Genomic DNA, 27,974 nt, shown 5'->3' with positions numbered 1-27,974 from the left:
AGGGGAGGTGGCCACAGGACCTAGTGTATCACAGTGACTAAGTCTGCTTATTTGTCATTTATTTTTAAAATATATTTAAACAGCAGCAATCACTTCCAAAATGCCAAAAAAAAAAAAAATTACAGTTTTTTAGAATAAAATTATAACGTTTATAATGCGAGTGAGAAAGAACCGAAGGTACAACTGAGAATCAAACCACGCAGCACTGGGGGTGGCTGGAGAAGCCAAGGCCCACTGGTTGGGGTGGGGGGATGGGTCAAGGTGACAAGAGGTCCCAACTTGTGAGGCTTCCACCCTCAAATCATCCCCCCAACTCCCCATTGACGAAGCCAGTGTCCTCTAGGTTAGAGAAGGAGAAGCGGCAAAGCGCTGGCCCTCTGGGGGAGATCCCACAAACCCAGTCCCCCCACCAGCCAGGGACCTGCTAATCGACCTCCTCCATGTTGCTGTAGGTGGGGGCTGGGCGGTCCACAGGGGGGGCGAAGCGTTCAGGGGCTGTCCGCGTGGGGGCCACCTCGGGGGCCTGGCCAGGGCCTAGTCCCTGCAACAGAATATGAGGACAGGGGTTGGGGGCTGCCCAGTATGCCGCCTGGCATCCCGGGGGTGCTGGCTTGGAGCCCTGGCACCCAGGGGAGGGCCCCAAGGCAGGCGCAGACAGCAGCGGCGTTGAGACAGAGAGACGAGATCGGGCCTGAACAGTCTAGCTTTATTAACACTTTAAATACAAGAAACTGCTTGGATAGGGCTAAGCCCCAGGTCAAGGGTAGGAGCAGCAGGACAAATGGACAGACGGCTGGACGGGATACCCACCCTGGGATGCTCTGCCCCTCCAAGAGCCACAGTCCCCACCCTGTCCCCTCAGAGGCACCCACTGAGCCCCAAGTCAGTCCCCACCACAGAGGCAGGCATGGCCTGGTGGGGAAGGTAGGTGTACCAGCTCACAGCAGCTGCCTGCCGGTGAGCTCATCTCCAAGGGCTCTGGGATACCAGAGGATAGAACACGTTGAGCACAAGGGCCACCAAAGCTGCCACGGTGCCCAGAACAAAGTATCGGAGACAGCCCTCGTCTGGTGTGGTAGGGCCACGTGGCGGGGGGCCCACCCAGTCTTGGGGCCCCCAGGGACCCAGAGGCGCAGGCCCCTCGGGTACCGGCTCTTCCTCGGCCTCCAGCTCCTGCCAAATCCGGGAAGCCTACGGTGTGCGGAAACGGCCATCAGCGCCCAGGGCAGGGGTGAGTGGGGAGGGAGACCCAGTGTCCCTAAGACCCCTGGCCACAACAGTCCCACCCAAGGTAACTGGCACTAACCCCCTACATCCCAGGTCAGGCGGCACAGAGGGCAGGCAGGAGCCAAGTGGGTCACTCGCTGGGTTGTTGAGACAGAGCACCAACCATGACAGGTGAACCCTGAAGGCCCTGTGGCCTCAGGACACCCCCCAGTGGACATGCAGCTTCCCGCTGGGGTGCAGTTAGTGTTGGGGGTTAGCCGGTCAGTGTTTTAGCCCAGGCTCCCCACAGAGGAGACTGGCTCATGGAGGACATAAGTGCCAAGCCCAGAGTCATCTCCCGGCTCACAGTGTGATCACATCCTGATCACAGTCTCAGAGTCTGCGCATAGAGGGCTCAAGGGAGAGCAGCGCCAGGAGGAGACTAGTCCAGGAAAGAGTTGGGGCTGTGCCCACCAACCAGGCCTGGGACCCACGTCAGCAAGAGAGACAGAAGATCCTGAAGGCCCAGCAGGAACAGATGCCCACCTCAGAGAGGGGGACGGCCACACAAGGCTATGGACTGCTGGCGCAGCCCTGGCCTGAGTGCATGTCAGAACTCAGGGACAGTCATAAGGGAGGGTCTGTGGGCCAGCGTGTGGGGAGCAGCAGAGGGAAAGCTGGGAGTGCTGGGTACAGTCCATTCACAGCCCGGTCAAGTCTGTAGCAGCTCCTGGCCTGTATTTGATGCACACACCCCTGGCCACGTGTTGGTGTGTATGTGCCTCTGTAAGTGTCCCTACAGCCAATAATGGCTCTGGCTAAGGCTGCAATGTAAGGGAACCCCATCTGCGGCTTAAAAAGCCAGGGCTTTAGGGGCTGAAGGAGAAGAAGCTGTGCTCTATGCGCCGCCCCCCAACATCTGAGAGTTGGGCCCCCCTAGCCTGCGAAGCCTCCCCGTGCCTCACCTGGCTGGCAGCTGACTCAGCTGCAGGGCCCAGGTCAGGGTGGTGCTCAGAGTGACCTGCCCGGGGGGGCCTCTCCACGGGAGAGTTCCGCCGGCGGTAGAAGAGGACATAGGCGTAACGCGTCACCACCTGGCTCTCGTCTACCGTTGTCACCGTGCTATCGTCGAACAGGCGCCAGCCTACGGCAAGGCGGGGAGAGTGTGAACAGGGCCTGCGCCACCGCCCCTCCCGTCCGTCCTGTCGGCGTGTGTGCCCTCACCCACGTCGCTGCGCTGGCTGCTGCGGTCGTTGGGCAGGCGTGCGCAGGCGGTGTAGTGGCCGCCAATCATGCCCCCGTAGTGGTTGATGACGGCGTACAGGTCATAGCTGGGCAGCTGCTCCTCTTTCTGACCAATACAGAACTTGCCCAGGTCCAGGTTCCTGCGGGGCCAGCCCGAGAGTGGTCAGCCGGTCAGCAGGTGCCCCTCCCAGCCGCCGCCACCAGCCCTGACCGCAGGCAGCAGGGCCCTGGCTCACCGGACGGGGAACTCCACCAGGTCGTTGATCTTGTCGCGCCAGATGAAGCTGCGGAAGGAGAAGCGCTTGAGCTGCACGATGAGCACGCTGGGCAGGCGCCACAGCAGCAGCTGCTTGGAGGCCTCGCGGTGCTGTTTGCACTGCGGGCAGTACCTGAGGGCGGATGGGGCACGGTCAGGGGCGGCAGAGCGCCTGGCGCCCCCGCCCCCCACCTGCCGGCCACCCTGGCCTCACCAAGCCTCCTCGGGTGCCAACACCTCCGGCCGTGTGAAGAGGTTGAGGCACTGGTCCAGCGTGAAGTGGCCGGCGCGGGCAGCCTCGCCGGCAGACCCAGGGTCCTCGGCGCACTCCAGCTCCTTGGAGGCCACCAGCACGAACTCCTGCAGGCGCTCGTTGTTGCGCCAGACCAGGGCCAGGCTGCAGTCGTCTCCCAGCTCCAGTGGGACGTCTCCTGAAAACGGGCAGGGAGGGGAGTCACACTGCTGTGGGGAGCCGCCAGCCCAACCCACGCCAGGGCTCCCCCGCCTGCCGGCCTCAGACAACCTTTGTCCTCTAGCCGCTGCTCTCGGTTGGACGCATCAATTCTGTAGATGAAGAACTGGGGAGTGTGGGCACTCAGGGCTTCACTTGGGTGTTGGTACCCAGGCACAGCAGCTGAGAAAGGACACGATAATCAGAGCTTTCCTGTCTACCAGGGCCTGAACCAGCTCTCCCCTACCTTCCCTACCCCAGAGCCTTTTAGCAGACTTTTACCTTCAGGCCGGGACACCCTCTCACCAACAGTCAAGGCGCCAACTTCAACAGGCCCACTGGCCACCATCTCAGAAGAAATGCCGCTGGTGCTGGGCACAGGGCCCCGATCAGGGGATGCCCATGCCCGGGTGGCCCCAGTGTCCCCCTCAGCCACAGGGGTCACCAACTGGAGCTCTGGTGGCTGAATGGGGTCCCTGTCACTGTCCCCGGCCTCCAGGGAGCTAGTGGAGAGTAGCGTGGTGCAGCCAGGGCCCTGGGACTCCAAGGCCATGCGGCCGGGCTGGAAGGGCGGCTGGAACACACTCACAGAGTACCTGGCGACGGGCCGCAAAAGCCAGTAAGAATCCCGACCAGCATGGCTGGCGCCTCTGCCTTCCACCCCGCCTTAACCCAGGTCCTGGGCACTTACCGGGCATAGCCCTCTAGCAGCTGAGCAAGACGGGCGTAGGTGAGGCGTGAGGCGGGGACACTAACCAGGAAGGGGTAGCCGATGTTCTCGGGGCGGCAGAGGCCCTTGTGGTCAGGCCAGTGAGTTTTCTGACAGAGCCTGGAAGGAAAGTGGAAGGAAGAAAGGGGCTTCAGCCCTACCTCTGCACCAGGGCCAGCCCAGCTTCCCCAGGGGTCTGGGAGAGTGGCGGCAGATGGGGAAGGTAGAGGACTTAAGACACCCAGGTTTTACGTGAAGAAGGAGGATGGCAGGTGGAAGCAGGAGCAGGGACGGGGCAACACGGTTGTGTGTGGGAGTCCTCACTGGTTGCAGTAGCCCACGCGGTAGCACCGGGTACAGCGCTTCAGCTTCTCATCCTCTGACTGCTGCTTCCGCTGGCAGGCTGCACACTTGGAGATGGGGATGCTGGGCACCTGGGGGCGCTGGGGTGGGTGGCCTGGCTCAGCGAGGGCAGGCGGGGCAGGCAGGCCATCCCTGCCCACCCCCCCCAGGACCCTGGGTCAGCGGGGTGGCCCCTACTCACCTGTTGTACCTCTAGCACCACCACCCGCTCCTTGGCCAACTCTGGGGACAGCAACTCGAAGCAGAGGAGTGTGTCGGACGGGGACACGGTGTCCAGTGAGTGGGAGGGCAGGAACACACGGTGGAAGCGATTCTTAATCACCTGGGGATAGAGAACACACAGATCCGATGTGAGGACGAGCGCTTCCCCTAGCCCTGCTCCAAACCACAAGATCTGGCCTTGATCTTGGGTCACTGGGGACTTGTCAGGGATAAGAAATATGTGCCTCCACTGGCAGCAGCCTCAGTGCCCAATGGAGTAAGGAGCCTGGTGCATACAGAGGATGCAAGATCAGGATTGGGACAGCTATGAACTGTACCAGCTTTCCACACCAAGGGCCTCAACCCTGCTGTCACCCCCGTGGGCCCTGTGCAGACTGCAACGTGGTTACTCTGGAGGGGCCACCTTCCAAGAAGTGTGCCCCAACCTCTACCCCGCTGAGAAACAGGACACTGCCAGGCAGCAGCACACAGATCGGGGAAAACAGGAGGGAGAAGCACGATGCAGAAGAACCAGAGCTGGTGGACGGCTAGTCCTGTGGCCCAAGGTCCTTATCTAAAGAAGAGCAGCTGGGGGCCACCACCAAGAGGGGGAATATATTCAGATGATGGCAGGGAACTGAGGGCACCTCACGTGCACCACCCAAGTGCCTGGTTTCAACCACGCCTCATCCTGCAGCACCCCACCTGTCTGTGGTCACATGCACGTCTGCGTGGACACATACAGATGCTAACAACTGCACACATGTTATCTGTGTGCTGCGAACACAGACACACGTCCCTGTGCAGAAGGGGCAGGGAAGGACAGACACACCTCAGCCAGACGCAGGTTCTCAGGCTTCACATGGACACTCTGAGATAGGGAGTCCAACACTTCGCTCGCACTGGAGTTCTCTTTGCTGACGCTCACCAGAAACTGTGGTGACAAGAGGAGAGTGTCCGTCGGGGAGGGAGGCCAGGGTCTAAGGCCGTAGCCCGGAAGTACAGGCCAAGTTCTCACCTTGATGGGCTTGCTGTGGGGCTCCCGGGCGAAATAGAAGACAGGGAGAACCTTTTGCTTCTGGGGCAAGGGCACTGGCAGGTACAGGAACGGGTCAAAAGTGATGGAGACCTGCAAATGCACAGGTACCACTGGGTGGCCGCACAGGGAGTGGAGGGGCAGGCTGCTGGTGCCCAGAGCGCCCGATCCAGGCCCGAGGATGGCTCTCGGGCCTCACCGCCCAGCCTCAGGCTGAGAATGTTGGATAGACCAGGAGAACCGGCAGGAGAGAAGGATCCCTGTTTCTGACACTGGAGGCCTGCTCCGCCAGGCCCCTCCCATGTGCCTTTCCAATTTTTCCCATACCCAGCTCCATCTCAGGTCACCCAAAGAGTGCTTTCCCCTCAGTCAGGAAGCCCTTGCAGCCTGACCTCTGCAGCCCACAGGGCCTGAGGCCTCCCCCAAGCTTCTTTGCCCAAACTGTGCTCTGCAGCACCTAAAGGTACCTGTGCCTCTGAGCCCATTCTGAGTAGGCTAACCAGGACAAGCTGGGGGGTGCCTTTCTTTCTAGGGAGCCTGTCACACCTTTGCACACACGGGGCACACCAACTTCGACTTGTACTGGCCCTGAAACAGGTCCACGATGAAAGAGTCGTTCCTCATCTTGTGCCGCTGCCAGGCTTCCTCAGCCACCACCTGAGGAGCAAAGTGGTGAGGGCCGAGGAGATCCGGGGGCCGGGACGGGCTGGACACAGGCGCACCTCTGCCCCCAACTCTGACCTCATCAGGCCGCCCATCTGAGTCCACAGTCTCCGTGTAGGGCTTATTCTGAATGCGGTTCAAGTCCTCGTGCAGCCCATCCAGCAGGAAAGCCATGAACTCCTGGGCATCGTGCTGGGCATAGCCTGTGAACTGGCTGGCCTTGCTCGCCACGATGGCCTGGATACATGGGCAAGGTGTGAGCCCGGAGCCCCAGCACCGGCTGGCTGGCCCTCCCTGCCCTCTCCAGGAAAGGGGAGGAGTGGCCACAGATCACCTTCAACTTGGAGGGCTGGAAGGCATGGTGGGTGCCCTTCCACAGCGCCCGGAGCAGCACAGCAAAACCGATGGCCAGACGCCCACCAGTCCCCAGCGGGTTGTTGTAGTTGATCTCAGCCTCGAAGGAGCGGTCTAGGGACAGCAGCCCAGCAGAGATGTGAGCGGGGGCAAGTGTCCCCTGTCCCCGGGCTCCAGGTGCTGCTCTCACCATGGAAGAAGTCCCGCAGCTCCCGCGTGTTAGACAGAGACTGAATGACGCTGTTCATGAAGCAGGTGTTGCCTAGGTTGACGAGGCCGGTGAAGCCTGGCAGACACACCTTCTTCTCTTCCTCCTCCTCTTCCTCCACACTGTCTCCACTCACCGGGCTGTGGGGCATTGGAGGCACCATACATGTGGGCTTGGGCTGTGGGAGCAAGAGAAGCATGAGAGAGCAGCCCTGAGCTCTCCAGCCTCCAGCCCTAGCCCTCTGCACCCCAAGATTCTCACCGACGCCAGGTGTGGCTCTGACTTTGGGGCTACATGCTCCATGGGGGTGCGGGTGGCCACCCCATCGAGGCCTGTGTCCTCAGATCGAGCCTTGGGTTTCTCCTTCTCCACGGCCCGGGCTTCCTCCTGGCCTGTCAAGGGATGGGGTGTACCTCCCGGTGGGGCTGAATCCAGGGGGGATGGACCTGTCGGCACGGCGACCTTTGCACCACCCACTGCACCTTAAAAAGGGGGAATGGGGGGCTGGTGGTTAGCAGCATGTGGCAGGGGGTGGGGGTCCAGGTCCCAAGGACCAGGCAATGAAAGGAGCTCGTGGGCAGACCTCGTGCAGCCGGGGCCTCCAGGCCCCCCCAGCGCTGGCTCTGCCGCTTGCGGAGGCAGATGTCGATGCGCGAGGCCGTGAAGCAGAAGGTGCACTGCTCGGGCTCGATCAGGTTCCTGCAGGGGAAGGTTGCACTCAGGGCCTCCGGTGGCCAGACGGCCCAGGGACATGGACTGCAGAGCAGCAGGACAGGCAGAGGGGCGGGGCTGGGCACCACCCACCTGAGCTTCACCTGCCAACGGAAGATGGTGTGGGGTCCACAGCCCGGATGCAGTCTCAGGAAGTTTCCGTCCCTGCAGGGGCAGGGCACGAGAAAGAGCGTGAGGCACACTGCCCTGCCTGAAGCACACTGTCTGCCCCGGGTCTGCCCACCCACCCACCTGGTCTGGAAGATAAGCGTGAAGTCCTGCTCACGGAAGAGCACTCGAGAGGTGTCCCTGCGGATTTCCTTCACGTACACGTGCACCACCACTGAGTCCGGCCCCTTCTCGTACGAATCATTCTTGACAAATGCCAGGTTCACCGTGGACTCGGGCTCTATATTGAGACCACAGCTCAATGCCACCCAGGACAAGTTCCAACCTGTTCCTATTCTACTCCCTGCCCACACACTCACCCACCCACCTTGCAGCTCGAGCTCGGCCTGCCCAACCCCAGCCCCACCTTTACCATCCACCAAGGCTGCAGCATCTGTGGCCACTGCCATCTCCTCCTTGGAACGATCGTCCTTCTCAGGGTCTCTGCTCCGGGCCACAGTAGGGGACACTGGGTCGCTCCTGGGGGCTGCTGCCTTCTTTCCTGTCAAAAGTGCTAGATTCTCCTCTGAGCCCAGGAGGCAGGTCTGGGGGGTCAGTGGTGGTACACGGAGCTGTTCCTCAGCCTCAGCCTATTCATGGCGAGATCATGGGCAGGATCAGCCTTGGGTCTGGCGTGCGGCTCCCTCTCCACTGGAGTCCACACCCTTCCCCCTCACCTCCCAATCCCCAAGCAGGCACCCCACTCTCACCTGGGTGGCCGGCTCAGCCAGGAATTGGGGGGCATCACCCCGAGGCCCAGGGCCATCTCTGGGCCCTTCCCCCTCTGGCCCTCTGCGGAGATGCACGGCCCTCTTGGCGCTGGGCCCTGCCTGGGCCCCAGGACCAGCCCCAGCGCCTACCTCACCACGGCCCTGGGCCCGCTTCTGGTTGCGGGCCTCCTGCTTAGCCCGCCGGGGCTCAGGGCCTGGCTCCAGGGCAACGGGAGATGGCTCCTGCCCATTCTCCTGGCACCGCAACCCTGGCACCAACTCCTGGGTCCCTAGAGGTTTCTTCTGCCAGAGATATAGCAGTCAGGCTCTGTCAACTACACTGGGGATCCCTGCCTCTCCCCTCCCACCACTCTGGGACTTACCAGCAGAGAGGGCCACGTAAGCAGAGGCACCTTCTTGGGCAGTGACAGCTGCAGGAGGCCACCTTTGCGAGCCTGCACTTTGGTGCAAGAACTCTCTATCTCGGCATAGAAAACACCACCCCACTGCCGACCATCTGGCAACAGAGTGGAGGAGTCAGCTGGGGCAGGGGATATCAAGGGGCTCACATACACTGCTGGCCTCGGAGCAGAGGGACGTACCTGGGAGCCGCAGCACACAGTCCGTGTCTGTGAAAGCAGCGTCAACTTCCTCCAGCCGCACGGGACCGGTTCCCACGCGCAGCTTGACAATCACCTCATCAGCACTCTGCCTCCAATCGAGCCCTAAGTCTATACAGGGAGTGACCAAAAGACTGTGAGGGTCTCGGTGAGCTTCTGGTGAGGATCAGCAGGTACCAGACACCAGCCCTAACGGAACTGCTCTAGACAAGGGCTATACCCCCACAGCGCCCACCACCACTCTCCCACCAACCAAAGCACTCTAGCATCCAAAAGGCCTATTCTTTACTCACCCTCTTTGGTCTGCTCCTCCCGAGGAGTGAATGCTGACCCTGACAACAAAGGAAAGAACAGGGAAACGAAGATGGACAGGTAGCCTCCGAGACTCGAACACCCCATCAAACACCATGTTGAGGACTTCAGTCAAGTACTACAAACTTCAAAGCTGATGCTGTACCCAGCCTGCCACTGATCCATCTCTCAGCATCAGATGAGGATGGAAGGAAGAACAAAAAGAGTCGTCTCCCAAACCCCCCATGTGTATGTTCAATAGGAAGGGAGGAGGAGAAGGCCACAAAGGCTCCAGGAATGCCACTCCCACCTCTCCTAGGATCGCCGTCTTTGCTCTCCTGGTTTGCTCGATCCTTCTGCTTTTTCTTACTGGTTGCCTCCTCCAGTCCTGGGGGCCCTCTCCTTGGGCCTGTGGCGCTGGCCCCACCAGACATCTTGAGCCGCTTGGTCGACAGCCAGAGTGCCCCGGGGTCGGCAACGGCGTCTGGGTCAGGGCTACGACGCTTTCTTCCTGGCCCAGCTATCTTGGCAACTCTTTGTGGACAAATTCTCCAGCAAGGAACAGACAGCCTAACGAGAAGGGGACCAGTGATCACTACCAAGGGCCGGAGTTTGCTCCCTGGTTACACCCAGGGCTCGGCAACCTAGGACATTTCTAACCCTCCAGAGCAGTGTCTCTCCAATACCTGAGGCATCCCTGGCTACTCTCAGACGATGCCTAAGGGGGACTAAATAATGCACGTAGGAGCAACCACTTCTGGCTGAGCCTCCTAGATGCTGCCACACAGACCCACAGAGAAAGAAGCCTCACTGAGGAGGAGCCAGGTCAGGGCAGCCATGGCCTGGGACCAGGCTCCTCCATCAATCTGGAGACGAGCCATGGCTCCAGCCCACAGGGCTGGCGCTCTGAACAGGGTGCTCACTTTTCCTTCACTCTCACTGGCTGCTTAGTCACCACCCGAGAAGTAGGAGGTGGAGGAGGAAGCCAGGAAAGGAGACAGACAATTAAACAGCAGGAGGACCAGGCATTGTAGCTGAAAACAGGCCCAGCCCAGGTGCTACCACTGCCCAGGCACGGTCTTCAGGTTAAGGTGCCCCACCTGCCACATGACAGTTTCCACCCTTCTCTGAACCTGGTTCTATGCACTGCTTGCTTTTGTTTTCTTTTTTCCCTACGTCTGAAGAGATTCTGCTCTCCAGCTGCTGTCCTATGCAGAGAGGGTCTTGCAAAAGCTAAGGTGAAAAGGGTATTCGGATGTCACACTTCCCTTTCAGCAATATCTTCACCTCAAGGCGCCCTGAAACAGACATTATCCCCTTCCTTCCCAGGTCCGCCCCCTCATCAGCTCTCAGCCAGAGACTTCTACCCACTTTCCCACAGACCCACAAAGGGATTCTGGGCTGTTTCTCCACCCAATATAAAGTTCTCAAAACTAAGATGAGGGTGGGGATGAAGAAGGCGTGTATCCAGGATCCCTGGCAGCCCCCAGCACGGCCTGAGACAGTGGCAGGACAGATAGTGACCAGTCTGTGTTCCCCAGTGTGAGTGTGGAGGCGGGGGAGGTGAATGGGGGGAAATGTCGGGGGCGGGAAGAGATTCTTCTACGGGTCAGATGTGGACTGGTGGGCTGGATCTCCAATGACGACAGATCCAGAGTCGAGGGATGGACAGCCTCCGCCTCTTTGCTCCCATGCCCCAGCTGAAGGTCGCGTCCCTCCCCTATCCTCTTGGGACGTTGAGGAGAGAAAGGGGCTGCCTAGAGACCCAAGGTAGCCTAATCCGGCCGCGCCGGGTTACTGACCACAGACCAGCGCCCCAGCCGGGCTGCGACCCAGTTCCAGCCTCCGAACCCCGGGCCCACCACCACCTCCTCTAGGAAGCCGCCCTCACTCGCCGCCAGCCCTCTCGGAGACGGCCGGCCGGCCACAGGCTGAGTGTAACGGCCCCGCCTGCAGCAGTGGGCCCTGCAGGCCGCCAGACTCGAGGGGTGGAGACTGGACGGCCCGTGACCTTGAACAGGCCGCCCCGGGCCCGCGTTGCGGCCTCCCCGCTCCGGCGCGACAGGCGAGCAGCGGCCAGCCCCACTCACCGAGCGAGGCCGCCGCCACCGCCGCCAGCCCTCTTCGGGCCTTGGCAACCCGCTCTCGGTTCCGGTTCCGGCGTCAGGTCGGTTCCGGTTCCGGCGCGCCCCTCCCCCGTCCCGGCGCCGCCGCCACCACCTCAGCTGCTTGTTTTGTTTCGACTTCCAGTTACGGCCGCGGGTGGCTGCACGCAGGACCGGTGACGCACATCCGGCGGGAGCGGGCACGCGGCGCCGGGCAGCTCCGGGGGCGGGCCGAGCGGAGGGGGCGGGGCTCCGGTGCCTGGGCCTCGCTGGGGCCCGGTGGGTGGCCGCCTCTACAGACTCCTCCCAGAGACCCCGCCCTCCCCAAATCAGAGTCCAGACCACACCCGGGAATTCACACTGGTTTATTGGGGGGGGCCTTGCCAGGCTGAGGACTGTTCATGCACAGGCGATCATGCGTGCGGGGTAAGGCTAGGGACCGGGGGGCGCCTCGGGCAGGGGTCACTGGCAGGTGTTGTAGATCTGGACCTGCAAGTTGATGGCCTGAAGCACACTGCGCATCCTGGCCTCCAGCCCGTCCAGCTGAGCCGCTTTGCCCTCCAGCGCCCGCTCATTCTCCTCATAAGTGCCTTCCAGCTCTGGCAGAGACGGGTATCAGATGAAGGGTCCTTCTCCCAGAGAGCCTCACCTTTCTGGGGCCCTCCCACCCCCATCCTCACCTTGCAGCCGCTGCAGCTTGTCTTGAGCGGCCTGCAACAAGCCCCGAGCCTCGTCCCGCAGTTGCTCTGCCCGCGCCTGCGCAGCCAGCACACCCTGGGCCTTGCGCTCAGCCAGGGCCCTCACTGTCTGGTACTGGTCCCCCAGGGGGCCCTGCAGCAGCTGTGGATGTAGAAGCCGGGGGCTGGGTGGTGGCCCAGTGGAGGCCCAGCCTCGGTCCCCAGCCCTTCCATCTGGCTCTGCCTCAACGCACCTGTTCAGCTTCCCGGGCACGATCCTGGGCAATGCCAGCCGTTTCTTCGGCACTCGAGGCTGCCAGGCTATTCCCTGCTCGCTTCAGTTTCAGAGCCTCCAGGAGACCATCCAGTTGCTGAGCCCGCTCACCTGCGGAGCTCAGTGCCTGCTCGGCACCTGCCATCCTCTCCTGCACCTGCCGTGGGTGGGCCCAGGATTAAAGGGGTTTACGCGGTGTGCTCCTAACCTGGCCCCACTGGTGTCCAGGGAGGCCACACCTGGTGTAGGGTCTGCTCTGTGTCCTGTGTGTCAACCACTGCCCCCTGGATGGCACCCTGAGCAGCACCCTGTGCCCGCTGGGCCTCCTCCAGTGCTGCCTGGACTGTCTCTGCCTTCTGTTTCTCACCCTCAGCCCGGCTCCTGGGGAAGAGAGGGAGTCAGAACCTGCCAGTATCAGGATCAGGTGTCAAGGAGGGGGCAGCGGGGGTGCAGGAGGGTCCAAGGTTGGGGATCAGACCGTGCCCGCCGCGCATCGTTCAGGAGCTGCTCGGCCCGGCGCACGTCTCCCACAGTGCGCGCCAGGATTGTGTCCACATCTGCCAGGCTCCGGACCCTCTCTGCAATCTCACCCGCCAGCTGCTGGATCTGCTCAGGCGATGCTGGGATGGAGAGTTCTAGCACCCGGGTGGCCACCATCTCAATGCTATCAGGGTCAGCCCCCTCCTCTGTGGGGACACAGGCAAGGACTTAAGGTCAGAGCTTGGGCACAGGGACACGTGGGAGTATGGACTCAGAGACCACACATGGGGTATGGATTTGCTAGCAGGCAGAAGGACAGTAACCAGAAGCTAGTAACCACAAGGACAGGACTCTACATGGGACACAGATTTGGGGCCATGGACTTTGGGATGACATAAAGGCAGGGCTCGGGGTCCACACATCCTGAGTCCCTGCCCAATGGTGGTCACAAACAGAGGTGCTGTGTGGGCTCTGACTCAAGTATGAACACAGACACAAGGGAAACACCACGTGGCCTGGGCCACAGGGAGGCTCACGGCTGAGGAAGTCTTTCACATTCTGGATAAGTTGCCGCAGTTCCTGGTTGGCCTGCTCCACCTGGCCCCTGGACGCATGAGCCTTGTCCAGGGCTGCCTGGGCCCGCTGCTGGGCCTCGCCTGCCTGTCGACGGGTTTCAGCTACCTGGCTGAGGATGCCACCTCCTTCTGCCAACGCCCGCTGCAGCTCTGCCTGTGTGTGGCGGGCCCGACCCAGCGCCAGGTCCGCCATGGCTGCTGCCCCACTGCAGCTGAGGCCCCCACAGCGGGGCTCCCCCTCCTCATCCCGGCAGCCAGCACCCCCGCAGGGGCTCGTAGCACAGGGCGCATCTCCTGGGGACCCACACACCTGCCAGGCACAGAACAAGTCAGGGCTGGGGGAAGGAACAGCCACACCCACATGTCCCACCCCACACTGAGCCTTACCAGTTCGTTGATGCCTGTCAGACTCAGGGCGTGGGTATGGGCAGAGAGCTCGCCCAGGGCCCGCTGGTTGGCTATGTGCCTGCGGTTGAAATCCTCCCTCCGGGCACTCATCAGGGACTCTGTCCGGTGCCGGGTGTCTGCTGAGTTGCTCACAGGGCTGGGCACTATCAGGGCCGACATGTTGGCACGGCGTTCTGCCTCTGCAGACAGGCTGTGGGCCTGGCGGATGGTGTCATAGGCACCTGAGTTGGGCAGAGGCGGGCAGTCAGCTGAAGATCCACCCTGATCCAACTGCCTCGGGGGTCACCAACTCACCCAGGAAGTTTGAATGCTTGAGCAGGTCCAGATGCTGGTCAAGCTGCCGCAGCGTGAGATTAAGTGCAAGCCAGTCTCGCTCTAGACTACTCAGTGCGTGGTTGGCGTTGAAATTGTCATCCTGCACGTCTGTAAGCTCAGCCTCCAGCCGGGTCAGGTGCTCCGTGGCCTCCCCGATTTCGCGCCTGTGTGAAGTGATACAGAATTCAGCCCTGGCGCGTTGGGCCCCTGCCCCATCCCACCACTCATCCTCGGACTCGTCCGCACCGCAGCTCCTCTGTGGCCTCCACGAGCTGTGCAGTGGAGGCGGCGGAGGCATTTCGGGCAGCCACGATGCCCTGCACAGTGCCCAGCTTCTCCTGCAGGTGCCGGAAGCTGCTCTCAAAGGCACCCAGCACGCCCGTCTGCTGCAGCTCTTGCGTCCACTGCTCCAGGCGCCGTGTGCGGGCCGCCAGATCCTGCACCACGCGGTCCCAGTCCCCAAAGCACGCGTGGCAGGGATGGCAGGTGGGAAAGACTCCCGAGAAGCCACGGGCACACTGGTCGCAGCGCACGCCAGACACGCCGGGGCGGCAGCTGCAGTGGCCCGTGGAACGATGACACTGAGGTGTATCTATCCCACGAGGGTCACAGTCACAGGCTGTGTGGGCAAAGGACAGACCACAGGGTCAGGGTGCCAGTGGAGCATCCTGGGAAGCACCCCCCCCATCTACTCTGGCCCCTCTAGCCCCCTCACCTCGGCACTGCAACCCAGGGTCTCCCCAGTGGAGCTCCTGGCACTCAGAACAGGTCCGTCCACCGAAACCAGCACGGCAGTGGCACTGGCCTGTGAACTAGAGTGGGAACAGGCAGAGGTCAATCAGGTGCAGAGCCGAGACCGGAGGCAGACAGCTGGCCTCACCCACCCAGGGGTCCACAGGAAGTGCCCTACCTCGTCGCATGCGGGGCCTCTGGCTCGGCTCGGGTGGCAGGCACAGGGCTGGCAGCCACGGCCACTGGTGAGGTTCCAGAAGTTGGGGGCACAGCGGTCACAGCTCAGGCCCTGGACGTTGGGGAGGCATGGGCACTGCCCACTGCTTGGGTCACAGTTGCAGCGGTCAGTGGATGGGCACTGCCGGGGATCTGTGCCCAGCAGGTTGCAGGTACAGCCTGTGCCAGCCGAGATGGGAACACCAGTCAAGGGGTGCACACCAGTCAAGGGGAGCCCCACCCAGTGGTCCCCTCCCATCCCCACACTCACGGTGACAGCTCTGTCGGGCAGCCTGCCCATGGAAGCCAGGCTTGCAGTGGGCACAGCGCGGCCCCTCCGTGTGGTGTAAGCAGCGCAGGCATTGCCCCGAGTGGGGGTCACAGGCATCCGGGTCCGTGGGGTCAATGTTCCCACTGCACTCGCATGGTTGGCACCCGCCGCCTGGCCTTAATGGGTCCCCAAAGTGCCCGGGGGCACAAGCTTCGCATCGCAGCCCTGCCCACGGTCGGAGGGTGGGGGGAGGCGTGAGTGCTCAGCCCAGCTGCTCCACCCTGGTCCCGCGCCTGAACCTCCTCACTCACCTGTGTAGCCTGCCCGGCAGTGGCACACAACCTGCTGCGAGTACCCATCCCTGTGGCAGGAAGTAGCAAAGTGCCGCCGGCTCCCGGGGCCTTCGGGGCAGGGGCAGGGCCGGCACTGGCCCCCGTAGGGCAGCCGGGGGTCCCCATGGAAGCCAGCAATGCACCTGCAGGGAGGAGAGGGAAACGCTGCATCCTCCCTGAGTGGCATGCCTACCCACCCGCTCGTCCACGGCTGCTCCAGGCTCACCTTTCACAGTGCTCACCCCCAGTGTGGTCCCGGCAGCCCAGGCAAGTGCCAGTGTTGGGGTCGCACTCATCTGCGTGCCCGTGGCAGACACAGGGCCGGCAGCTCGGGAACCCCCACTGGCCTCGTTGGCAGCGGTCACAGCGAAGCCCAAAGGCACCAGCTCGGCAGGGGCACTGCCCACTGGTGGCATCACACAGGCCGCTGAGCGCCCCCTCGGGGCTGCAGTGGCAGGCTGGGGGCAAGGCGGAGACTGAGCCAGGGAGGGGCTTTGAGGGGAAGCTGGGTGAGGTCAGAGTGGAAGGTCAGGGGATGGAAGAGAAGGTCAAGTGATCAGGGCTGAGGATGTGGGGTCCGAAGCCAGAATGAGAAGGAAGAAGTAGCGCCAGAAAAAGGAGGAAGGACAGTAGTGGGGAGGGGGGCAGACAACTGGAGGGATGAGGCCGGTGAATACCTTGACAACCCGTGGGGCCAAAGCCATAGTAGCCAGGGGCACAGAGGTCACAGCGGCGCCCAACCACTGCAGGTTTGCACCGGCACTGACCGCCATGGGGGTTGCACTCGGAGCTCAGGGAGCCCTGGGGGTCACACTGACAGGCTGTTGGGAGAGGGAACAGGGCAGGTCAGGCTGAGCCCCCACACCTCCGCCCCACCAGCCACACCACACACACTCACGCAGGGCTCCGTTGTAGAGCAGCGTGGACAGGCTGATGAGGAGTGGGGCACAGGCCTCAGAAGGAAGGGGCTTGCTGGGCATCAAACCCTCCTCGTGGCAGCGGTAGCGTTCAAAGGTGGCCCGGCGCTCCAGAGAGGCTGCGTCACCCCCGCTAAACATCTCCAGCACCAGGACACGGGGCAGCAGCACCAGCTTGAGAGATGAGAAGGAAGAGTGCGGTTCAGAGCCTGGACCACGTGGGACCACCAGGACACGAAGCTGGGTCCCCCCAGACCTGCCTGTTCCATCCCCAGCCCCATCCATCCGGCCACCACTATGGGACCCAGCCCACAGGCCCCACCATCTTGGTAGGTATGGGAAGAGGGAGGTGTTCACCGAGTCAATGAGTAGGCTGGCTCCGGAATAGGGGGCCTCAGGCTGGGCACTTCCTCCTGTTCGCACCAGCTTGAGATGTAGCTTGTAGGAGATGCCAGGCTCCAGGCAGACAGGTCTGGGAAACACCATGTGCCTGGGGTAGGGGAGGACAGGTATGGGGGTCACCCAGGGTTCCCGTATGCATCTTCTTGGGCCTCCCCATGCCACACCCAGCAACCAAACCACTGGCCAAGAAACAGACTGCACTGGGCCACTGTCTGGGCCACAGCTGACAGCCAGGCAGAGAATCTGTATAGAAGATTCCCATAAACGTGCCTTCACTGGGATCATCGCCTGTGCTGAAAATACTCCATATGGCCTTGCAACCCCACAGCATTTCCCTGGCACAAATATTCAGTTCAGTTCAGTTGCCCAGTTGTGCCCGACTCTTTGTGACCCCAAGGACTGCAGCATGCCAGGCTTCCCTGTTCATCACCAACTCCTGGAGTTTACTCAGACTCATGTCCATCGAGTCGGTGATGCCATCCAACCATCTCATCCTCTGGCATCCCCTTCTCGTCCTGCCTTCGATCTTTCCCAGAATCAAGGTTTTTTTCTGAGTCAGTTCTTCACATCAGGTGGCCAGAGTATTGGAGTTTCAGCTTCACCATCAGTCCTTAATACTTTCCAGTTTTCGCCCCATGTCCTTTTTACGCTTCCTCCAACCACCACCTCCAACCTTTGACCAAGGCTCCTCTTCACCAAGACTGCATCGCCTCCCCCTGCCCCAGGTCATTCCCAGCAGCTTCTAAACGCACCCTAGGGTTCTTCTTCGATTCTCCCTGAAAAAATCTTTACTCAAGATTCAGGTCTCCCTCAGCTGCTGCTCTGTCTTTGTTCTCCTGCCCAACACAGCCCTAAAATGTAACCATAGTCACTGCGTCCACTCTCTAAGCCTCCCACTCCCAGGGAGCCTGTGTCCCAACACGCCATGCAGTCGGCCTGTCCCAAGGTCACCGGTGACCTCCCTGTAGCCAAACCCAGCGGCTACTTCTCTATTCTTATCTGCTGAGGCGTCCAGCAGCATGCAGTGAGAACCGTACGCCTTCCTTCCTCAGACGCTCTTCTCAGTTTCTGGGACCTTGTCCAGACTCCTGACTTCTCCCCATCCCCCAGCTGCTCCCTCTCTACTGGGTTCTAACACTAGAGTACCCCAAAGCTTGCTTCTGCTCCTCCTTCCTTTTTCTGGTCATTTAATTGAGAACCACCTCTTTACAGATAAGTCTTACATCTCCAACGTGAGCCCTCCAGTAATTCCAGACACACAAATCCAACCACCCCTGGCCTTGTCCCCTCATGTCTCAGCATCTCAGAAGTGCTCCCCGCTAGGTCTCCATCTCAGAAAAGAGCCCATGCCACCCAGACGCCCAAGCCCCAAACCCTGGAGTCACCTTTCCACGTTTTCTCCCTTTCCTACATGTCTAACCTGTCAGCTCTGCCACCAGAACCCTATGGAAACGTCCTCTCCTTGCCACCTCAACTGCTACACCTGTGTCCAGCCTGCTGTCACTCGGCTAACTCAGTAACTTCTAGCAGAGCTCCCACCTTCCACCTGGGCCCTTTAGGTCTATCCTCCACTGGGAAACCAGAGGAGTCTTTGTTAAATGTAAAGTTGGCCAAATGTCCATGGTGGGTACAGCCAGGCTCATTATGCTATTCTCTCTGCTTCTATGTATTTCTATTTTTCAGTTCAGTTCAGTCGCTCAGTCATGTCCGACTCTTTGTGACCCCATGAATCGCAGCACGCCAGGCCTCCCTGTCCATCACCAACTCCCGGAGTTCATTCAGACTCACATCCATCGAGTCAGCGATGCCATCCAGCCATCTCATCCTCTGTCGTCCCCTTCTCCTCCTGCCCCCAATCCCTCCCAGCATCAGAGTCTTTTCCAATGAGTCAACTCTTCGCATGAGGTGGCCAAAGTACTGGAGTTTCAGCTTTAGCATCATTCCTTCCAAAGAAATCCCAGGGCTGATCTCCTTCAGAATGGACTGGTTGGATCTCCTTGCAGTCCAAGGGGCCTCTCAAGAGTCTTCTCCAACACCACAGTTCAAAAGCATCAATTCTTCGGCACTCAGCCTTCTTCACAGTCCAACTCTCACATCCATACATGACCACAGGAAAAACTATAGCCTTGACTAGATGAACCTTTGTTGGCAAAGTAATGTCTCTACTTTTGAATATGCTATCTAGGTTGGTCATAACTTTCCTTCCAAGGAGTAAGCGTCTTTTAATTTCATGGCTGCAGTCACCATCTGCAGTGATTTTGGAGCCCCCAAAAATAAAGTCTGACACTGTTTCCACTGTTTCCCTATCTGTTTCCCATGAAGTGATGGGACCGGATGCCATGATCTTCATTTTCTGAATGTTGAGCTTTAAGCCAACTTTTTCACTCTCCACTTTCACTTTCATCAAGAGGCTTTTTAGTTCCTCTTCACTTTCTGCCATAAGGGTGGTGTCATCTGCGTATCTGAGGTTATTGATATTTCTCCTGGCAATCTTGATTCCAGCTTGTGCTTCCTCCAGTCCAGCGTTTCTCATGATGTACTCTGCATAGAAGTTAAATAAGCAGGGTGACAATATACAGCCTTGATGCACTCCTTTTCCTATTTGGAACCAGTCTGTTGTTGCATGTCCAGTTCTAACTGTTGCTTCCTGACCTGCATACAGATTTCTCAAGAGGCAGATCATGTGGTCTGGTATTTCCATCTCTTTCAGAATTTTCCACAGTTTATTGTGATCCACACAGTCAAAGGCTTTGGCATAGTCAACAAAGCAGAAATAGATGTTTTTCTGGAACTCTCTTGCTTTTTCCATGATCCAGTGGATATTGGCAATTTGATCTCTGGTTCCTCTGTCTTTTCTAAAACCAGCTTGAACATCAGGAAGTTCACAGTTCACATATTGCTGAAGCCTGGCTTGGAGAATTTTGAGCATTACTTTACTAGCATGTGAGATGAGTGCAATTGTGCAATAGTTTGAGCATTCTTTGGCATTGCCTTTCTTTGGGATTGGAATGAAAACTGACCTTTTCCAGTCCTGTGGCCACTGCTGAGTTTTCCAAATTTGCTGGCAAATTGAGTGCAGCACTTTCACAGCATCATCTTTCAGGATTTGGAATAGCTCCACTGGAATTCCATCACCTCCACTAGCTTTGTTCATAGTGATGCTTTCTAAGGCCCGCTTGACTTCACATTCCAGGATGTCTGGCTCTAGGTGAGTGATCACACCATCGTGATTATCTGGGTCATGAAGATCTTTTTTGTACAGTTCTTCTGTGTATTCTTGCCATCTCTTTTTAATATCTTCTGCTTCTGTTAGGTCCATACCATTTCTGTCCTTTATCGAGCCCATCTTTGCATGAAATGTTCCCTTGGTATCTCTAATTTTCTTGAAGAGATCTCTAGTCTTTCCCATTCTGTTGTTTTCCTCTATTTCTTTGCATTGATCGCTGAAGAAGGCTTTCTTATCTCTTCTTGCTATTCTTTGGAACTCTGCATTCAGATGCTTATATCTTTCCTTTTCTCCTTTGCTTTTCGCTTCTCTTCTTTTCACAGCTATTTGTAAGGCCTCCCCAGACAGCCATTTTGCTTCTTTGCATTTCTTTTCCATGGGGATGGTCTTGATCCCTGTCTCCTGTACAATGTCACGAACCTCCGTCCATAGTTCATCAGGCACTCTATCTATCAGATCTAGGCCCTTAAATCTATTTCTCACTTCCACTGTATAATCATAAGGGATTTGATTTCTATTTTTACATGATAAAAAGTTTAAAAGAAATAATGATTAAAAAAAAAAGATCCATGAAACAAATACGAACCCCCCAATATAATAAAAACCTTAATCAGGCCAGTTACATCCCTGCTCAGAGCACTCTGACACCCTCCCAAGCCCCTACAGGCACCCCCCATCCTGACACTGAATGGGCTCCCCTCCATTCCTGCCTTGGCCTCTGGAACTTGGGCCCCTGAAGGAGCAGGCCTGGTTCTCTCTACTTCCTTCCTCTGAGCCACACCATGCCCAGCAGCATCGGCAAACAGCAGCCAGGAGGAACAGGCACTCAAAGGAACAGATGAATGAGCAGTGGGAGCGGAGGGCTGACCCACAACCCGCCCTCCAAACAGTGGTAGGTGCTCCCACTAGCGTCCTCACCTGCTGCCTGGCTGCAGGGTCCCTGGGATGTGGTCGTCTTGGGGCAGCACGTGCCCACATGGGCTGCGGGCAGACACAGGCCCTGGACGCTGCACGGTCAGTTCCATCTCCGCCCACTGCTCTGGCACCTGGGGGGACACGGGATGATGGAGGAGGTGCTCCCACGTGCAGAGGGTGAGCTCTGGGTTAGGTGTTGCAGGATCTAACCTGGGGCTCCAAGCGCAGCAGCACGTCGTAGTCCATGGCTCTTGGTACAGAGGCCACCATGAACTCCAGCACCTGGCCTTCCCGCAGCCTAACAAAGCCCGGGCCGGTCCAAGATGGAGTGCCCCCAGGGGTTGCCAGACGCTCCACCACATCGAGCACCTGAGAGGCAATGCAGCCGGGGGTGGGGGGCTCTTCTGCCACAGCCTGTCCCCAGGCCCCAGCTCTCCAGTGGAGGCCCTGCTCAAGGCAGACACCCTCCCTCCACCAGGCGCCACCCATAACCCAGCCTCTCCATCCATAGTGCCATCCATGCCCTGCCCCACAACAGTGCCCCCGCTTACCTGCCCCCGGGGTTCCTCAGCCTCCCAAGTTAGGTGGTCAAGGAAGGGCCGGAAGTAACCAGGCCGCACCTGCTCGCAGCGTCGCCCCACCATGTGCTGGCGGCAGCGGCACTGACCCGTGGCCTCGTTGCACCTGGGGAACACGTGGTTACTCCAGAGGCTCCGCCCTCCTGCCCAGGATTCTCTCCCCGCCCACCCAGGGCCCCTTATACAGCACTCACTGGGGATCCAGGGCACCACCGATGTCGCAGTCACATGGACGGCAGCCGAGCAGGTCGTGGCTCAGCCCCCAGTGGCCAGGCTGCGGGACAAGAGGTTGCTGAGGGCCCGAAACAGACTCCCCTCTCTGCCCAGCAGAGAGTCCGATGATGACTCTCAGCCTCTACACTCCTTGGGGAAAGCATGGCCCCCAGACCACTGGCTCCCACCCTTGGCCTCTCACCCAGGTTCAGGCCCTAAGCCCTCAGCACCCACCCAGGGGGGCATGGACACCACCCCCCAGCCCTGTGCTCTGAGGACAAGCGCAGAACTCCGGCCCCCCTCCAGTCGCACCAGGCAGCGGTTGCAGCCCTGGCCGGTCACCAGACGCTTGCAGAAACAGGCTCCGCTGTTGCGGTCACAAGGGGTACCCCCCGGCACCGTGCCCCGTGGGTCACACTGACATCCTGCAGGGAAGGAGACATCAGCACTGTGGGGAGCTGGGGCAGTGCTCATGTCTGGCTGGGTCAAGGGTAAGAGGTCCAGGGTCAAGGTCAGGACTGGAATCAGGACAGGAGGCACATACGCTGGCAGCCCAGGGGGTTGCTGGCGCTGAGCCCAAAGAAGCCGTCGCGGCACTGCTGGCAGCGAGAGCCCACCACGTGTTCTTTGCAGCGACACTGGCCCGAGACCAGCCCCAGGGCAGGGTCATCGTGGGGATCACAGCGGCCCCCGTCTTGGGAACCCATGGGGTCACAGTCACAGGCTGGGGGCACAAACAAGTGCAGAGTTACCCTAGGCCAATGAGCCCAGCACCAGTCAAGTCTCAAGCCCCACCCTAGATTCCCAGTCTGGCCCCACCACTCCCCCACCCTCCACCCCAAATCTCTGCAACTTGGCCATAGTCTGGCACATCCTCCGCTCTAATCCGGGGACAGCCTTCCTGCTCCAGGGTTCAGTTCCCGCCTTACAGCGGCACACAGCAGGGTCGCGCAGGTCCTTGGTTGGGTCCCGGTAGAAGAAGGGCCGGCAGAGCTCACACTGGCGCCCGGCTGTGTTGTGCTGACACCCATCACACACGCCTCCGCTCACATTGCCGGATGCCAGGTATATGGCCATGTCGAAGTGACAGCTGTGGGCGTGCCCGTGGCACTCGCACTCTTGGGAGAGGGGAAGGAAGAGAGGGCAAAGGTCACTGGAGGGACCGTGCCCTGAGAGGAAGGGACTTAGGGACCCCCAGTGCCACCTTAGGTCCCTGCCACCGGCCAGAATTTGTGGGTGGGGGTTCGGCTTTCTACTGGGCCCCTCATCAGAGCACGCTGTTGAGAAGGGTTGAAGGAGTCCCTGGGGGCATCGAGACCAGGATGAAAAGTGAAAGTGTTAGTTGCTCAGTTGTGTCTGACTCTTTGCAACCCCATGGACCGTAGCCCACCAGGCTTCCCTGCCCATGGAATTCTCCAGCAAGAATACTGGAGTGGGTTGCCATTTCCTTCTCTAAGGGATCTTCCTGACCCAGGGTCAAACCCAGGTCTCCTGCATCACAGGAAGTTTCTTTAACCATCTGAGCCACCAAGGAAGGCCCCTTCACAAATCTTTTTTTTTTTTTTTTGGCCACGCCTCATGGTTTGCAGGATCTTAGTTCCCTGACCAGGGATTGAACCCAGGTCCTGGCAGTGAAAGCGCTGAGTCCTAACCACTGGGCCACCAGGGAATTTCTTCCTGATACCCTTCAGACACAATCTAGGTGTTAGGGACTTAACCAACCATCTCTAGGTTGTACCCAGGGCACAGCCAGGCCACAGAGTTTTGGGGCAGTGGGGGCTGGGGTCTCACTCACTCCTGCAGGCATGACTGTGGCGGTCCTCAGCCGGGTGCCAGGGCAAGTCGTGATAGAAATCCTGACACTGCTCACAGTTAAGGCCGCGAGTGTTGTGTTTGCAGACGCAGGCCCCATGAACCTAGGAGGGTGGGCAGGCGAGTGGTCAGCACGGCCCAGCCGGGCCCGCCCCTGCCCACAGCCCAGCTCAGCCAGCCGAAGGCTCTCACCATGCCCTCAGCGTGGGCTGGTGCCCCCGGGGCGGGCGCACACTGTGAGGCGTGTCCGTAGCAGAAGCAGTTGCCACGCACGACCAGCTCATAGAGGGCGTAATAGTACTTCTCGCGGATCTCCCGCCGGGGGTCAAGCAGGTTGTCCCCAAGTGTGTGTAGCCGTGTCAGGTTTACCCGCAAGTTGGTGATCTTCAGCAGGTCTAAGCAGAGGGAAGAAGACTGGGAACCCACTGGCCCACACCCAGCCAGGGGGCTGAAGCTGCCAAGGTCACCTTGGGAGACCTCCTGTCTCTAGCTGTATGAGCTAAACTGGACTTGGCACCTGCCCTAGGAAACACCCAAAATAGCTCCCGAGGCCCCAGATAGTTAGCAGCCGGACTCTGGGACTGTGCCAGGCTCAGAGAAGGGAGCACTCACTCTGGATCCGTGGGCTGTAGGGGTCTGGAATGGGGATGGCAGGGTCCAGCACCCGATAGATGACCTGGGAGGGCATGGAGGCATTGCAGACACTGGACCTGTGTCCAAGGGCACGCCCACCGTGCCCCCTCTCTGCCCCAAGCCCAGAGGCCAGCCCTCACCTCGCCTTCAGTGGATGGCTCAATCTCTGAGTAGCGGGACTCACAGACAACATCGTCCCAATGCCGTGGTGGGGCTAGCGGGACTCCAGGGAAGTCTGCCGCACAGTCATAGGAGAAATAGCGGTACACGCGCCACGTGCGTCCAAAGTCAGCCGAGCGCTCCACCAGCATGGCAGCGGGGCGAAATGTCTGGGTAGGGAGCACGGCTCATCAGCGGGCACCAGGACCCAAGTCCAGCCCAGGCCTGTCAAGAACCCTGTCCAGCTGGGGCCTGCTCTCAAGCAGCTCATGGAGAGGTAGGGGTGACCAAAGTGAGCCAAGAAAGAATCGGGAAGGAAAGCCACCCTGAGTGGGGAAGTCAGGAGCCCCAGGGAGACAGCGCCTGATCCAGCCTGGGATTGGAGCAGCGTGTACACAGGCCTGGAGGTGGGAGGCAACAGAACTGTGGGAGGTGAAAGGGCCTCCCATCTAGCCAGGGCACAGCGTATGAGTACAGAGAGGCTGGACTGAAGATCTGGGACTCTGTTCATGGGCACTGGGGAGCCAAGCAGGGTGCTTCAAGCAGGCTCCCAGACATGCGGGCACCTTGAAGGTCATGATGAGGTGTGTGAAATGGAACTCAGCCTCCAAGTCCAGCTGGATGGTGACCATGGGGACACCTGGGGCAGGAGTCAGAGGTCAGGGCCTTGAGGCTACTTGGTGGGCAGCCCTGCTCCCCCCATACCCCACCCGCAGCCTCACCATTCTCTGACTGCCACCAGGCTGCCCGGCGCTGTGGTGCAAAGCTGGTAACTACATTCTGGATGCGATGGCTGTTTGGGTTGTCTCTGGCAGAGAAGGGGCGCCGGGAGTCACACAGAAAGCATTTCTTCTCATCCTGGGTCGGATCAGGGTCAGGGTCAATGTCTCAGCCACTGCTAGTCCATCCTGACTCGGCGCCCCACCTCTACCCCAGTCCCACCTGCAGGTGACTGACGATGCAGTAGGGCTGGGGGCCGCGCAAACCACAGGTGGAGGAGGCAGTCAGTCTGTCAGCGCGGCCCACCAGCAGGTCGCCTGTGGCAGGGTAGCAGCTTCCCCGAGAACAGCTTGGCACATCCAGGGCTGGGGCCTGGGCCAGGGTGGTGACCAGCACTGGGAACAGGGGGTCAGCTGGTTCTGCTACACTATCCCACTCCCCGCAGCCCCTGATCCAGCTACCCCAGGACCCACCATCACATCCCATCCCCGCCAGGCCTTCACCAGGCCCTCTCACCGCTCAGCAGCAGGCCCAGCTGAAGCTGCCAGGGCCCAGGCTGTCCCGGCAGGTCCCTCCCTCGTCCCCCTGCTGCGACCCACTCCATCCTGAAGAGGAGAGGAAGAGGATGATGGGGGACGAGAGGCCTGGGGCCCGTGCCCTCCTATCCCCTCCCTTGGGGTCCCATGTTGACTCTGCCTGTGTGGGTCCTTGGCTGATTCCCGACTCGGTCCTCTGTCGGTCCAGCGGTCCCTCCACTAGCGCGGAGTCCAGCGACTTTGAGCAAAGTTGGGAAGTATGGCAGGAAGTAAAGCATGGAGCGGATCTCGGGCGGGAGCGCAGCTTCATACAGAAAACCCCTACCTCTCTGGGAACTCTCACTCTAGAAACTAGACACAGACCAGCTCACCTGGAAACCTTTATTGTGCCCCCAGGCCCAGGTCTGCACAAAGCCAGGGGAACACTGGGGTTTGGGGTCCTAGGCCACTGTAGTTCAGGGACAAACCAAGTAGGGGTTGTGGCATAAGCCAAGGAGAGGAGTGTCATCTTGGAGACCTCAAGGGGCCATGGAGACCGTGTCCCCAGTGTCCTCGGTGCTATGCGCATCTCCATCACTTAGGCTTTTCAGTCCCAGGGCTCCAGCATCAGGGGGGCGGTGGAAAGGCGCACTCAGGGTGCCAAGCTCCCCTCTTCCGGGACTGTGAGAAGCTTTAGGACAGCCTGACCGGAAGGACAGGACAACATGAGGGTTTGGGAGAGGTGGAGAAAGGCCATCCCCTGTCCAGGGTCTCTGCCTCCCCCAGTCACTACAACAAGTAGGCATGAGAAGAACTGTTTCCTGATATGAAAAAGGGAGCTGGGCACCGACAACAGACCAGAGCGGTAGCGAGTGAATCCAGATCTTCCGGCTATTCATCCACTCCGGACGTTTCGGCCCGCCGGGAGCGCCCAGATCCGGGCTTGGAATGCGGGCTGCGGGAGCGCGTGTGCCCCACCCAGGCCCCTGGGACCTCGGCGGGGACCAGACTCCGGGGTCTGTAGGGCCCTGTCGGGACAACTTTGAGCTTGCTACATCTGCGCCTACTGTCTTGAGTCAGCTGGAGAGTACCCTGGAGTGGCAGGCCCAGGGAAAAAAGCTGAGGTTCTTTAGGGGAAACATCAAGGTTCACCAGTTATCTGGAGTGGGGTCACCAGACACCAGGGGGGTCACGTGGTCAATCTAAGGGGCTCAGGGATACTAGAGGGCGCTCAGAATTATGGATCACTCAGAGATAAGGCTCTATCAGGATCTCGGGGAGCACTAGATGGCCTCAGGGAGTTGTACGTGACCCCTTCTATTTGTCAAGATCAGAGGACCACTAAATGACATGCTGTCACATGGATCACTCAGGGTCAGCAGGCACTCTGGTGTCTCTGGGCTCTCAAGGTCAGGGGATTCCTGGGTCACTGTGGGGTCATTTAGAGTCAGACCGAAGTCAGCAGGTGCCGTATGCCCTGGCCCACAGCTGCATGTGGCCCAGTAGCTCTGCTGCCCGCTGCTCAAGGGCCCACAGGGTGGCCACTTTCTTGCCCAGTGCCTCCTCGTTCTGAGCCAGGCGGCGTTCCAACCCTGGGGATTAAGGTCATCTGAGCCAGGCTCTGACCTCTGGCCCTAATCTCTGACCCTGGTCCTCATCTCCATCAAGACCCTGACTCTGATCCCAGCCCTAAATAAGCTCTAACACTAATCAACATTTGACCCCTCTGTTCTGGACTTTGACCCCAGTCTGATCCTCATATGAATATGGACCCAACCTGGATCCAGCCCTGACCCTCCCACACTATCCCTCTAACTCTGACCCTGACCACCCCCTGTACCCACCCATCCTGGCCCAGCCACATACCCTCCAGTCTTCTCCAGCTGTTCTGTACCAGTGTTAGCAGCTCTCGGGCCTCAGCTCGCACCCGGTGTGCCCGCTCTCCTGCATCCTGCACCGTGGCCACAAGGCTGTCCGTGCCCTCCTGCAACTCCATCACACCCAGCTGGGCCACCTGCAGCTCCTAGGGCAGGGCTGGCTCTGAAAGCCCACCCACCTGGACCCTACCATCCCAAACACACTGCCTCCTGAAGTTCCCGGGAGGAAGCGGGGCTTTAGAACTGAGACCCTGCCTCAGCCCAGTGTAGCCCAGTCCCACCTAAACTCCAATTCATGCTACTCCACAGGGGTCCCTGAGACCCTGAAGTCCGCTTTTCCCATCTCACCTGGCCCAGGCTCCTGGCCACGCCCAGGGCATGCGTGGCTTGCTCTTCTGCCTCCCGGGCCTGCTGCTGAGTCAGGGCCAAA

The 27,974-nt window shown here is 59.8% G+C and overlaps 2 protein-coding genes across 17 annotated transcripts; both read right to left on the bottom strand.

Annotated features, from left to right (window-relative positions):
* Positions 1-42: 42 nt before the first annotated feature.
* On the bottom strand, positions 43-9,633 carry USP19 (ubiquitin specific peptidase 19). Of its 15 annotated transcripts, XM_055558675.1 has the most exons (27): positions 9,503-9,633; positions 9,195-9,233; positions 8,884-9,012; positions 8,665-8,798; positions 8,282-8,584; positions 7,939-8,161; positions 7,656-7,812; positions 7,497-7,568; positions 7,276-7,391; positions 6,954-7,174; positions 6,675-6,870; positions 6,465-6,598; positions 6,209-6,367; positions 6,014-6,124; positions 5,450-5,560; positions 5,264-5,365; positions 4,412-4,552; positions 4,192-4,310; positions 3,850-3,987; positions 3,441-3,754; positions 3,231-3,341; positions 2,922-3,138; positions 2,688-2,840; positions 2,431-2,591; positions 2,172-2,350; positions 935-1,191; positions 43-541 (listed from the first exon to the last, which is right to left on the bottom strand). In XM_055558675.1, the coding sequence occupies exons 1-26, from the start codon at positions 9,624-9,626 to the stop codon at positions 964-966; spliced, it is 4,092 nt and encodes a 1,363-aa protein (XP_055414650.1). In that variant the 5' UTR covers positions 9,627-9,633; the 3' UTR covers positions 43-541; positions 935-963. The 15 variants fall into 15 exon arrangements, with proteins under 15 accessions (XP_055414650.1, XP_055414658.1, XP_055414661.1 ...); XM_055558683.1 differs by lacking the exon at positions 935-1,191; XM_055558686.1 differs by lacking the exon at positions 935-1,191 and having other exon boundaries at positions 6,954-7,168.
* LAMB2 (laminin subunit beta 2) lies at positions 9,553-25,981 on the bottom strand. 2 transcript variants are annotated; one of them, XM_055558673.1, is made up of 34 exons: positions 25,849-25,981; positions 25,669-25,757; positions 25,375-25,547; positions 25,155-25,290; positions 24,999-25,072; positions 24,414-24,602; positions 24,253-24,316; positions 23,833-24,035; positions 23,624-23,744; positions 22,758-22,946; positions 22,373-22,552; positions 22,141-22,253; positions 21,810-21,889; positions 21,589-21,721; positions 21,248-21,406; positions 21,041-21,168; positions 16,852-16,984; positions 16,476-16,668; positions 16,255-16,398; positions 15,804-16,035; positions 15,557-15,720; positions 15,246-15,470; positions 14,937-15,154; positions 14,742-14,838; positions 14,273-14,645; positions 14,006-14,190; positions 13,691-13,932; positions 13,265-13,613; positions 12,727-12,934; positions 12,488-12,629; positions 12,229-12,405; positions 11,978-12,137; positions 11,283-11,896; positions 9,553-9,762 (listed from the first exon to the last, which is right to left on the bottom strand). In XM_055558673.1, exons 2-33 carry the CDS (start codon positions 25,754-25,756, stop codon positions 11,760-11,762), a joined length of 5,409 nt encoding a protein of 1,802 aa, XP_055414648.1. In that variant the 5' UTR covers position 25,757; positions 25,849-25,981; the 3' UTR covers positions 9,553-9,762; positions 11,283-11,759. The 2 variants fall into 2 exon arrangements, with proteins under 2 accessions (XP_055414648.1, XP_055414646.1); XM_055558671.1 differs by having other exon boundaries at positions 25,669-25,924.
* Between the last annotated feature and the right edge of the window lie 1,993 nt (positions 25,982-27,974).

The sequence above is a fragment of the Bubalus kerabau genome, chromosome 20 (assembly GCF_029407905.1).
Source record: "Bubalus kerabau isolate K-KA32 ecotype Philippines breed swamp buffalo chromosome 20, PCC_UOA_SB_1v2, whole genome shotgun sequence".
Taxonomy (NCBI): domain Eukaryota; kingdom Metazoa; phylum Chordata; class Mammalia; order Artiodactyla; family Bovidae; genus Bubalus; species Bubalus kerabau.
This window is presented reverse-complemented; position numbering and strand designations above follow the sequence as displayed.

Excerpts from the sequence above, each read along its gene's own strand:
- USP19 (XM_055558675.1), bottom strand. The coding sequence starts at position 9,626 with ATGTCTGGTGGGGCCAGCGCCACAGGCCCAAGGAGAGGGCCCCCAGGA. Across the intron at positions 5,366-5,449 it reads CCCACAGCAAGCCCATCAAG|TTTCTGGTGAGCGTCAGCAA; the intron begins GTGAGAACTTGG and ends TTGTCACCACAG. Across the intron at positions 3,139-3,230 it reads GCAGCGGCTAGAGGACAAAG|GAGACGTCCCACTGGAGCTG; the intron begins GTTGTCTGAGGC and ends GCCCGTTTTCAG.
- LAMB2 (XM_055558673.1), bottom strand. The coding sequence starts at position 25,756 with ATGGAGTGGGTCGCAGCAGGGGGACGAGGGAGGGACCTGCCGGGACAG. Across the intron at positions 13,933-14,005 it reads CAAGCATTCAAACTTCCTGG|GTGCCTATGACACCATCCGC; the intron begins GTGAGTTGGTGA and ends TGCCCAACTCAG. Across the intron at positions 12,138-12,228 it reads GTGCCCGGGAAGCTGAACAG|CTGCTGCAGGGCCCCCTGGG; the intron begins GTGCGTTGAGGC and ends CTACATCCACAG.